Below are 12,330 nucleotides of genomic sequence, written 5' to 3'. Positions count from 1 at the left end.
AACAAGGCACTGTAGTAATTATAAGGGGCATTGTTCTAGTTCAAGTAGTGAATATTTCACATCAACATCATTAACATTCTTTCTGTAGTAAATCAGGATCTACAAGAGACCTGTCCACCTCTTTCTACAATCGCTGGTTTCATTTACACTTCATCCCCTGTAATCTTTCATTTGCTTTGTTTAAATAGTAGAAATGAAACAGAAGTATGAATGAGATTGGATAATTTTACATAAACTACCCAACGGCCTGGAAATTCTAGCCTCTTTTCTCTCCTAACATACTGTAGGAGGAGGCGACAACTTCTAGATTGGCTAATGACTTTTAGTTAGGCTTAATAGGACTACAAGCTTATATGAGCTTAAACTCTGTTTTACAGTTATACGCTGTTATAACCTTTATTACTATTGTCATAAAAAAAAAAATCATTGCATAGTGTCATGGTGTTTATGGAAAATATACACTATTAGGTAGTGCAGGCAAAATCTAAAGCATCAAAGGAATGTACAGTATATAAAAATTTGAGTTACTTTGTAAAGTCATTATATTTCTTCTACTGATCCTGTGTTACAGCCATAAGACACTAATATACAGATAGCCTATTGTAAGTGGGGGCTCCGTTACAAATTTGTCATTGGGGCACAGGAGCTTCTAGTTATTTTTCTGTTACGATCTGTAATGTAGAACAGAGCTGCAATCACAATTCTGTGGGCTTTAGAGACTCTTTTTGCCAATATTCTTTTCAAAATCAAAGTCTGCGAAGAGTTTTATTTCTAGTAAGTGCTATGCATATACCAGGCAGTATAGTAATTTAAAGTCAAGTTGTTAGGGGTGTGCTTGTGCAGACTTTTGGGGGCCCCCCAAAAAATGTCAGTCAAAATGTTTAGGCTACACCCTCTTTTTACCAGTACTGACCTCCATTTGTAGGTCACAAAAATTCTACTTTATTGGCCACCAAATCGTATAACATCAACTTTACTGGCCCAAAAGCAGTGTATCGTGTACTTTATTGCCCCCACATTATACAACCCCCAATACATTATATTCCCCTTTTGTGACATGTTGTACGCTGACATTCTTCATTGTTGGGATGTACTATGCAGTGTCCCCTGGGGGCCGAAACAGAGGTTAGTCTGAATAGGATTGGGACTGGCTGAGTAAATTATCAGTCGCTAGCTGTTGAAACGATCCAAAAGGTAGCAGCTAATTTAAAAAACAAACAACCCCCCCCCCCCCTATAATTCAACTCTCCTCTGCTGGGGCCTCCTGACCTACAGTGCTGTACGCAATTGCATGGGTTGTATTATGGCCAAATGGGTTTGACTGACAAGCTTTTTAACTGCATCCTATAACCAGAAGAATTGTACAACTGTAGTACAACTCTAGCGTACTAAAGAACAGTAAGTGCTGCTTTCTGAAAAACATGTTCTATGATGTTCAAAGCTGGACAGATGAACAATAATTCTTTTTTGAGGAAATTTAAGTCTGTAATCTTCACAATAAAATCCATAGAATAATGCTACAATTGAAATGTAGCCTAGCTTAATATGGCGCTCAAAATCAGAAGTATGGGGAAAAGCCAATGTCGCTGTATAAATAGGTAGCTAAATATATATTTAGGATCAAGCAATGCATCTAATGTACTTTCAATTAAGCATCCTGGTGAAAGTCTGGTATATTTAAGAGGGGCGTTAAGTAGAGATGAGTGAGATGAATGAGTGAAATATTCAAGATTAGATATTCGTTTCGAATAGCCCCTCAATATTCAACTATTCGAACGAATATTGAACCCCATTATAGTCTATAGGGGAAAATGCTTAGTTTCAGGGGAAGCCAAACTTCAACTCAGGAAAGTCACCAAGTCCACTATGACACCTCAGCAAATGATGCCAACAGCCTGGAATGCAACTGGGACAGCAGGGGAAGCATGCCTGGAAGCATCTAACTTGCCCAAGTACCTGCATTACGCCACCATCTCGTCGGGATCCCTGTCAGCTAGCGATATGCGTGAGCTGACTTTTTCTGATAGGAATGCATTAACCAGCGTTGATTGGCTGAATGCCATACAGAGTACAGCATTCGGCTAATCAACGCTGGTTCTGTCGGAGGAGGCGGAGTCTAAGATTGGTCCACAGCACTCTCCATTCTGGTCCGATCTCAGATGTAGCAGAGTTGAGCGCACATCTTTGCACTCACAGCCACTTCACCCTACATCTCGGGTGTAGCAGAACTCTGGGCATGGCCAGCTCTGCTACATCTTGGTTGTAGCAGAGCTCAGCGCACGGCCAGCTCTGCTACACCTGTGTGCTCAACACTGCTACATCTGAAATCGGACCAGAATGGAGACTGCTGTGGACCAATCTTAGACTCCGCCTCCTCCGGCAGAACCAGTGTTGATTGGCCGAATGCTGTACTCTGTATGGCATTCGGCAAATCAATACTGGTTAATGCATTCCTATCTGAAAAAGTCAGCTCCCGCATATCGCAAGTTGACAGGGATCCCGACGAGATAAAGCCCCATAGAGCAGTGTGAGTAACATTCCCACCTAAATAAAGGTAATCCCTAGCTAACCCTGCCAGTACATCTATCCCTGCCTCACAGTCACATAGTTCAGTCTCATATGACCCGAATCTGAAATCGACCATTTGTATAAAGTTGAGGTCACCTGATTTAGCCAGCCAATTACTTTTTCTGATTTTTTTTCCGATGCCTCTGTTGTCGTAGTTCCTGTCCCACCTCCCCTGCGCAGTTATTGGTGCCAAGAAAAGCGCCAGGGAAGGTGGGAGAGGATACGAATTTTTAGTGCATTTGCCTCGTGGTATTCGATTGCAATCGAATACCTCAAACGGCCTGATATTCGATCGAATATCTCTAGTGTTAAGTTCTTGGCGTCATGCATGGGAACAGCTGGATTTTCAAGGAAGGAGCAATTGCAGCATTTTTGCTCAAAGCAAATCACTTTTTGTTAGTATAGAGTGCATAAAACTCTATACATCTAAACTATTGTATCACACTTCTGACACATGCCTTTAAGTGTTCTCTCTTTTTACCTCTTTTATTTTGATCACAGCATTTGCTTACTGACAATAAATTGAGCGGGTTTAAAGAGTCCCTGCTGTATCCAATAATTAGGTGTTATCCTTTTGCTCAAATGAAAGTTGATGTGTAACAATGCTTGAGCAGATCACATCCAATTACCCCTCTGCTAGAGATGCTGTTCTCACTTTATAGACGGTATTAAATATGGGATTTAAATAAGCTTCACTAAGCTCTGCTCCATAATTCACTGACTCCCTCCGTGCTCTGCCACTTTGTTATGAATTACTTAGTTGTATGTTTTCGTATGCACAACAATGGCTATTTATTACGATCATTAATATTATAGTGCGATCATTAATATTATAGTATGATATAATTTTGCATTTGTTAGGCTTTAAAATGTAATACTAAAATAAAGAATCCTTAAACTTTTGATTTTCTGCCAGCAGTTGTGGTATTAATAAATATTGTAACAGACCATTAATTTTATCTTCTTTCTATGAAATAGTTTACATCTTTATCCTTTTCTATTATCAGCTAAGATCTGTACACCACATCTCATTGGAGTACAGAGGGGCCGACCTCTTGTTTTAATGCATGGATGCTCAGGCACTGCATGCCCTATGGTTAAAGGAGTTATCCAGGCAAAAAAAAAAAAAAAAAGCTTTTAAAAAATGTCTTAGGGCCACTAATGGGTTAATAAATGCACCCATATACCTTTTAGGGTGTTTTGAGTGATTTCTAGGGGGTTGCTGTTATCACTGCTTTTGTTCAAATGCTCAGCTTCCTGCTATGTAACTTCCTCACTTCACGCTCTCATCTTACTCCCCCTTCCTTCATTTCCCTCCCCTCCTTCCTCTCTCAGTCCTCCTACACTCCCTCCCTGTCTCTCTAAATATCCCAACCTTTCCTACCTACTCAGCCCAACCCCGACTCATATACTTACCCCTCCATGCTTCTTCCAGTGAGACAGGTCCTCCTGTACTGCTGCCATACTACTACTCCTCAGCAGCGATGATCCACCTCTACTGTACATGTATGGAAGCGCAGTAGGGGTGAATTACCGGCTGCATCACACAGACAGCATCTTTACAGGAGGGGGAGCCGTCTCGCCTGAAGAAGCCTGAATGATAAGTACTGTATAATGGAGTGGATGGGGGGAAGGGGAGTAGTAGTGACGATCCGTTTCTGGAAACCCCTTTAAAGCAGCCCTGAGTACATTGTAAAGTAGGTAATGCTGAAATATTTCAGAGGGAAGTCACAAATAAGGGATCTCCCTGATATATTATCCTTATGCTTTCGGCTGCTTTCACACGTTAATAATTTTGTTCAGACTACACAGAGATCAGATATAATAGAAATATTTGTATCTGTTCTTTGTATTTAATCCACTCCTAGCTTTGGCTGAACAAAATCATTGACCAAACACTGCCATGTGAAAGCAGCCTTAACTTAGTCTGAGGTTCGAAATGCCTACCAAGCCAATAACAATGCAGGACTTTGTCCGCCCCCCCCTCCCCCCCCCAAAAAAAAAAACAAAAAAACAACCAAAAACAAACCAAAAACCTATTTCCCCACGGAGAGGCTGCATACGGGCACCGGAATCAAATGGGTTTCAAAACTGACCACTGGGAAGCCGTCCCCTATGCAGTTTCTCTGGGGAACAGACTGACACATGGCACACAGAAGCACAAGTGTGAATGCCCCCTAAGCAGCATGGCTTTGAAGTATGTAAACCTTACAGAGGGCTGTGTTGTCTCATTATAAGTGATCGGCATGGATCCTGAGTGTCAGACTCCTGCGGATCTAATATTGATACCCTATAGGCCATTAATACTGTAAACAGATAATTTTTTAATGTGTGATGGTTCTCTTATAGTATAACATCTAAGGCAAGTAATATTCAGTAGTAATGTTATATTAGAGAAGTGTTTCCTAACCAAAGTTGGTACATGCACCATGTAAAAGGTTTTGTGAAAACTCTAACACTTTCAGATAAAACTTAAAATCTTTAAACATATCTTTTAATAGTAAAAATTATGGATATTCCAAGGAAGTGCTTATGAGTTTGGAACAAACCATACTTCCTTTTGCCAGTTAGGGAGCGTTCACACTACCGTCAGCGTCAGACAGGTAGTGTCCACTGCTAATGTCCGTTCAAAACCTTGCACAGACATTAGCAGCGGACACTAGCTGTGTCCATGACATTTTTCATTGATTTAAATGCAGATCGGGTGCGTTGTTTTACACTCCGTGCCTGTCCTTAAGTGTTCATTCCTAAAGATGTCCGAATTTTTAAGCGGCCAGAAAATACCTACATGTCAGGTTTTTCTGTCCGCTTGAAAAGTCGGACATCTTTAGGAACGGACACTTAAGGACAGGCATGGAGTGTAAAACAACGCACCCGATCTCCATTTAAATTAATGCAGAATGTCACGGACACAGCTAGTGCAAAATTTTGAACGAACATTATCAGCTGCGTCACTGTTTTTAGATCTTTTAGTCCAGTGGTTCCCAAACTTTGTGGAATCCACTTTTGGCTGAGAATTTTGCTTGGGACCTCCCACTGGCATACTTGGTCCCATTTGAAAGTCTTGGTAAGGTCTAAAACACCTGTGTTTTGCCTCTTATTTTTATTTCTCTCTATACTACCTGTTATAGAGCTGTAATGTTCCTCTTATTCTGCTGCATTCTGCTTTTTACTATTGCATTTGTGCACTCCTACCTACTACATATACATAAGGCTAATGGCATTGGTCTTGCTGTTCAGGGCAAGATATCCTTCACAGATATCGCCTTGAGCCTTAGTGAAATATTGTTCAGTTTGGTGGAGGGTTCATTATCAGTACACACTGCCAGGACTAGAACTCTCAGTGGAGGGAGATGTTAGATATCAATGTTTTAAGCATTTATTGGCTCTTGTGTTCCTGTGACATGTTCTCCTCTCTACTTATAAACTCCCACCTCTGCACTCTGTCACCTGGCAGCTTGTTCCATGAGTACACATATACCCCTTGAGGCACTCCCACTCCTCTGCCGGTCGGCAATCTTCATTCTCATTCGGTGAGTTACACACTGAATACCTCTCGCCCCTGCCCACTAGTCGTCTGCAGCAGCCAATGTCAAATCACTGCCTCCCATCTGCTACTCTGCCCTCTTCTGTGCTCGTACTGAGCACTAAAGGTTGTACAGAGCTCAGCCCACTCTTAGGCTCATAGGCAGACTACAGTAGCTATTTGTCACTAAATGCTGCGTGGTGCTCTGCTTCAGATATGGCTGCTGCTATCGGGACCGCAGTGCTACACGGTGTGACTGGCTGATGTCTCGTGACCTCTTAGCGCTTTTCACGTTCCCCCCGACATGAATTACAATTATAAACATTTCATAAAGGTTTTCATTTTATTGACTGAAACTCAATATTTAAACTTCTGACCCTTATTTCTCGAGACCTCTGCAATTTAACCTGGCATGCTGGATATCTGCTTCTGTGCCAAAGCCTGACCAATGGCAACCCATACTTCCATACTCAGTGTTCAGGGTTTATCAGAATATCTATGTTCTTGTTTGCTCAACTGCTTTTTGAGGACTGACCAAAAGTTCTCTAAGGGATTGAGATCTGGGGAGTTTCCAGGGCCATTGACCTAAAATTTCAATGTTTTGTTCAAAGAACCACTTTATTTATCACTTTTACCTTGTGATCTTACTCCATAATGCTGGAGAAAGCATTGTTCAACACCAAATTGTTGATTGCTCCAGGCTTGTTGGGAGAAGTTATTCTTGGAGGAAATTTAGATACCGTTCTTTTATTAATGAAGTGTTCTTGGGCTTAATTGTGAGTGAGCCTACGCAATTGGTTGTCAAACGCTACATATGATTGTTCTCAGGATGCTTTACTGTTGGTATGACACAGGACTCCTGGTAGCTCTCACCTTTTCTTCTCCAAACAATGATTGTTCTGGAAGTCCCAAACAGTATGAAGGGGGCTTCAAAGTCGAAAATCACTTTACCCCAGTCCGCTGCAATCCGTTCCTGTCATGCTGTCCTTGATGTTTTTCCTGGAAGGGAGTAGTTTCTGGAAGAATGATTGTCTGGAGAAGAAAAGGTGAGCACTACCATGAGTTCTTTGTCATGTCAACAGTAAAGCATCCTGAGGCCATTAATGCGTGGGTTGCTTTTAATCCAAGGAAGTGGGCACACTCAAAATTTTGCCGAATAACACTACCCTGAATAAAGAATGGTTTCTAAACATCCTCCAAGAGCCACTTCTTCCAACAATCCAAGAGAAATTTGGCGATTATGGTTTTCCAGCATGATGGCGCACAATGGCAAAATAATAACTATGATAACTATATGGCATATTGAACATAATATTGAGATTTCAGATCCATGAACAGGGAACTCTACAGATCTCAAGCCCATTGAGACCCTGTAGTCTATCCTCAAAAAGCGGGTAGACAAAACCTAAATGATGATCAACTCTGAGCACTGATGAGAAAAGAATTGGTTGTCCTCAGTCAGGTTCTCATTTAGAATGTGATATTCAGCATGTCAGCACAAATTGTAAAAGTCTTTAAAAATAATGGTCAATACAGTAAATATAAAGTTTTTTTATAAACTTGATGAATTTGTCAATAAGAGTTTAAAAACATATAAAACACTTCGAACTGTTCTTTAGATTTTTCAGATGGATATTTCTATCTTATACTAAAGTAGTAAACTTTGTGGAAACCAAAAACTTTGTAATAGTCTTAAAAGCTGACTGTAATGTATTGGATTAATAAATTTGTGACAGCCACACAGCTCGAAACAATCAGACACACAGCAACCCCAAAAACTTGGGATCTTGCCAGGCCAGCCTAAAGCTGCAGATTTATGTGATACTGGAGGAAGAATACCTCTCAGAACGTGATGTCCAAGTTCACATCCGCCAATTATTCCCTGGAGATCTGTATTCTGGTGTGGACACAGGGGGCAGGTACCTGGTCTCCACCAGCAAAAGGACCAATGACTTATTAATGAGTCACACAACAAGACTCCTTTCTGCATTCATTGTTGCCCAGCCATCCAAATGTAATTAAACCTCAACCCTGTCAAATGGTAGCAAACTTCCTATCTTTTTTACCTACATCCTTAAATGTTATGTATATAATCGTTCTGTGTTGCATAACATTGTAATGTCTATGATACAATATGAAACATTATGATACATGGGATAACAATATTTTCCATATGCATTTTATTAAACTTTATATATGACCTAACATATTGAACAGATCTATACTGACATATTACTGATGGCACCAACATTATTTATAAACTAGCATTCAACATATATACATATGCATTTTAGGCAAAAAGTAGGGAACTTTTACATAACTGCATGTCATTTATTAGCAAAATTTTGCCTTCTACTGACATGCATTCTGCTAACTTTGCATTATTTCCTTATCTCCTACGGTTGCCCTACAAGCAGACATTGCTTACATTACAGTGGTCACGTGGCATAGGCAACACGACTTCCTCTAAAAGCATAACATGGATCTCTTGAGCATGATACACAATTTGCAGTTGCTTCGACTCTACAGCCATCATGTATTACTCACAGTCCTGGTGTTAAAGCGTAAGCAAAGTTTCAGAGAACTTTTGACTTTCTGGCAGTATTTGTGTCATTAATAAATTTGTAACATACTTTATTAACATATTTTGGATCCTTTCTGTGAAATCCTGCATTTTTAAAATTCTATCTCTTGCTTTTGTATTGAGAGCTGTTACTGCCTTTCACTGAATGTTACTGTGTGGAGTATGGGCTTGGAATACGAGGCTATGTAAGACGTAGAGAAATGAGGAGGGGGAGGGTCACTTCAATCAGTTATATCATGGACATTATAAAACTTGTTTTTTTATGTCATATGAAAGAAAATTCTCTTCTTTTATGTGACTCTAAGATTACAGTGCTATCTAAATTATTTCCAGAGATCTTACTGGTTAAAAACAGAGTGTGAATTAGGATATTTATATGCAGCTCTATAATATAAATGATATAAAAATTCCAATCCAGAATGTTTTCAATCAGTGATCTAGCTAGATTTTATTAAGATGGCATTGTAACCTTAGTGTCACTTTAAAGAAGGGAATTTCCTCTTTCATATGACATAAAAAAACAAGTTTGTACATTTTATAATGTCCGTGACATAACTGTTGTGAACCCCCCCACCCCCCTCATTTTCTCTGTATCTTACACAGCCCTGTCCTCCAATCCCATACTACTTACACAGGAACATTCAGTGAGAGGCAGGAAGAGCTCTCAATACAAAAACAAAGGAAAGAGTGAAGAAATGCAGGATTTCACATAAAGGATCCAAGATTTGTTAATTAACTATATTAAAAAAAAAAATGTATTAATGAAAGAAATACTGCCAGAAAATCAAAAGTTGTCCGAAAGTTTAGTTATGAGTTAAGTGTCAGACTACTGGCCTCCCTCAGATACCAAGGCTTGGATGTGACAGTAGCCTTTACATCCAAAACTGCCACTAGGGAAGTGAAAATAATGAAATGTACGATTTAGCTGCTCATTAATTTAATGAATAACTAATGGGCCAGTACTATACCTCAGTCAACCTACTACACGCTGAAAGTATATCACAGTGGTTGTCACTTTGGCTGTAGGGGACAAATGGTTTTCTATTCTGGGGGGAAAAAAAACCCAATTCAGGTTACAGGTGTAAACATGTGTCTTATAGCAGATTTTAGAACCATTAAAGGTGAGTTTAGGTATTTGAAAGAGTTGTTTGGGATATGTGGCATTTATGATATTGATGACCTATCGATGGGATAGATCATTGGTATCAGATCACTGACTGTCCAACACCTGAATACCTCATTACCTCTTCTGGTGGATATATAAAAATTAGGCACTGCCCATTGTATGCTGGAAGCACCAAAGTACTGCTCCAGTTTAAATGAATGACTCTTTACATGACACCATATTTATATGTATATAGATATGCTATTGGAATCCCTGTATAAATGTATTCTCACACATTTCAGTGTTAAAATGTAAAGCTGGCCATACACTTGATATATTTATCTCCAGATCACTGACAGATCCAGCATATTTTATTGTGTATGAATACCATTGATATCCAGTTCTCTGCAATTTTCACCAAATCTAGCGGGATCTATAGGGAGATATATTGTGTATGGCCAACTTAAGTTTTAAGACAAAATGGGTTTGATTTCTTTCTTTAGTGGTTAGTACATGTAAGTAAAACAGGATTACATAACTAAGGATCTACTGGGATAAAGCATCACTTCATGGTTGCCCAAAATTTGCCATCATGATAAGTGACAATGGTCCCTGCTAGTTCTTTGAATGGACTATCAATCATTAAGTACATTAGACATTGAAGGCACATTCATGGCTACTTCTTCACTGGTGCTCTGTACCAGCTCATTCTCAGAGTTGGTAAAGGTCCGAAGCATCAGAAAGTCATGACATGTCTGAATGGTGGAACGCGACCTTAAATATTCTGGTGTGATAGGAATCCATGGGGTATGTGTGTTCAGTTATGACCAATGAAAGAATGCAGAAAGTTGCATAACATTTCTATGTATATAAAAGCATGATGCAAAATTTCATGAACATTCTAAATATATAGAATGTCCTAAAAAATTAGCAACTTAAATTTTAAAGGGATTTTTTTTTTTCTATAACAACCCTAAGTGTGATACTTTGTGAGGTGACCATACATTTATCTGGCCTAATGATGAATCGGTGGTTGCAAACACATCTGTCTTTGATAAGAAAATCCATCCTTGCTCCTTGCTTTTCCACAAGTGAATGATGATGGACAGTAAAGAGAAATTTTCCTGGAAGAACTTGTATGACAGATCAGCTGCAAGCTCTTGTCCCACCTCTATTCTTAGCTCAGTCATCCATACTATAGCAGGTCATACTGATGTCTGGCCAAAATACTGAATTAATATGTGTTTTTGAGTATTGTACCAATTCACAGCAACTTATAGACATTTAATCACTTTATTACTTTATAATAGTATGACCATATCAATAGGACTTGTTGAATTGGACCACTTATTTCAACTTCTGGCATGGGATAATCTGTAGCCCTTGGACTGTAATAGAAGTACAAATGCTAACAACTCTAGAGTAAAATGTTGCCCATCTCTTCCCAAAATACTAAACTGTTAATGATAGAAACACTGTAGAAATGGCAAATATACAATCTGCTGCATCAATAGCAAGATATTTCTTACCTATAATGATGGCACAAGCACTTACAAGGCCTATCTCTTTTTTAAGGGTGACTTTCTCTGTGGTGGTGTCCTGACCTGGCGTGGCATTAGGAAGGTGCGGTGTGGGCACTGGTGGCCCATGCCCAGGACTACTGCTGCGGCAGTTGGAGTTTTTGATCTCGTTCTCCTGTGTCATGTCTCCTGTGTGTCCTGAATTCCTTCAGCCCAGCTTAGCTGCCAGCCAGACCCTTGTGCAGCTTAGGGTGAACGTCCTGGTCTGTTCTTGCACAGGACCTTGTGTCTACCAGGTACCTTCTCTCTGCTGTACCTGCAGAACTTACAATGACACTACAGAGACTGGCACACACAGTGTACACTTTACATGCTGCTTTCCACAATCAGGTCCAGGAGGAGGGGGCACATGCTCTCCGCTCTTAAAGATGCAGAGTCTTCATCCACAGCCCACCCCCTCACCCCTTCTTCTCCAGTGAAGGAAAAAAATTCATTATAATCTTTTAGCTGTTAATGCAAATATTTTCTGCACTTAGGTATTTAACAACACTGCAGGGTTTCTCTTGAAATCCCTGTTAATCTTCATTATATTGGTCAGATACATTTTTTCAGCATCATGTGAATACAGTTTTCTGAAGTGCAATACTTTGCATTGTTCAGAGTAGTAAAGCACGGATTCAGTGGGCTCAGCACCTGCATGTACTTCTTTAACTGCAGATATTTAGCTATGTCTCTGTGGTTTTCTATTTATGGGGCTTTTCTCTTAGGCCATATTCATAGAAGTGTGTTGAAATATTGACATACAATACAGGTCTTTGTTGTTTTAATACAAAGATTTAGAAATTGTAATCAGACACTTTGTTTCAATATTCTGGTTCAAGCAGGACAATATGATGGGCATTTGCTTCATGTGTAAATGTCTCTAATGACAACACTGTATGGAAGCTGTATACATAATTTTTTTTTCTATATACAAGATACTAAAGAAATAAATATATATATATATACCACCTCCTTTTAATCTTAT

At 39.5% G+C, this 12,330-nt stretch overlaps 1 protein-coding gene across 1 annotated transcript in view; it reads right to left on the bottom strand.

The window, feature by feature from the left end:
• SLC7A10 (solute carrier family 7 member 10) overlaps positions 1-11,683 on the bottom strand; it is a 71,405-nt gene extending 59,722 nt beyond the window's left edge. Inside the window, exon 1 of the mRNA XM_075282036.1 lies at positions 11,313-11,683. Coding sequence (XP_075138137.1) covers positions 11,313-11,487 — 175 coding nt within the window. The 5' untranslated portion in view covers positions 11,488-11,683. The remainder of the gene's footprint in view (positions 1-11,312) is intronic.
• Between the last annotated feature and the right edge of the window lie 647 nt (positions 11,684-12,330).

Source organism: Leptodactylus fuscus, chromosome 7 (assembly GCF_031893055.1).
Source record: "Leptodactylus fuscus isolate aLepFus1 chromosome 7, aLepFus1.hap2, whole genome shotgun sequence".
Lineage (NCBI taxonomy): Eukaryota > Metazoa > Chordata > Amphibia > Anura > Leptodactylidae > Leptodactylus > Leptodactylus fuscus.
The sequence above is the reverse complement of the archived record's forward strand: the minus strand, read 5'-3'. Positions and strand labels throughout refer to the sequence as shown.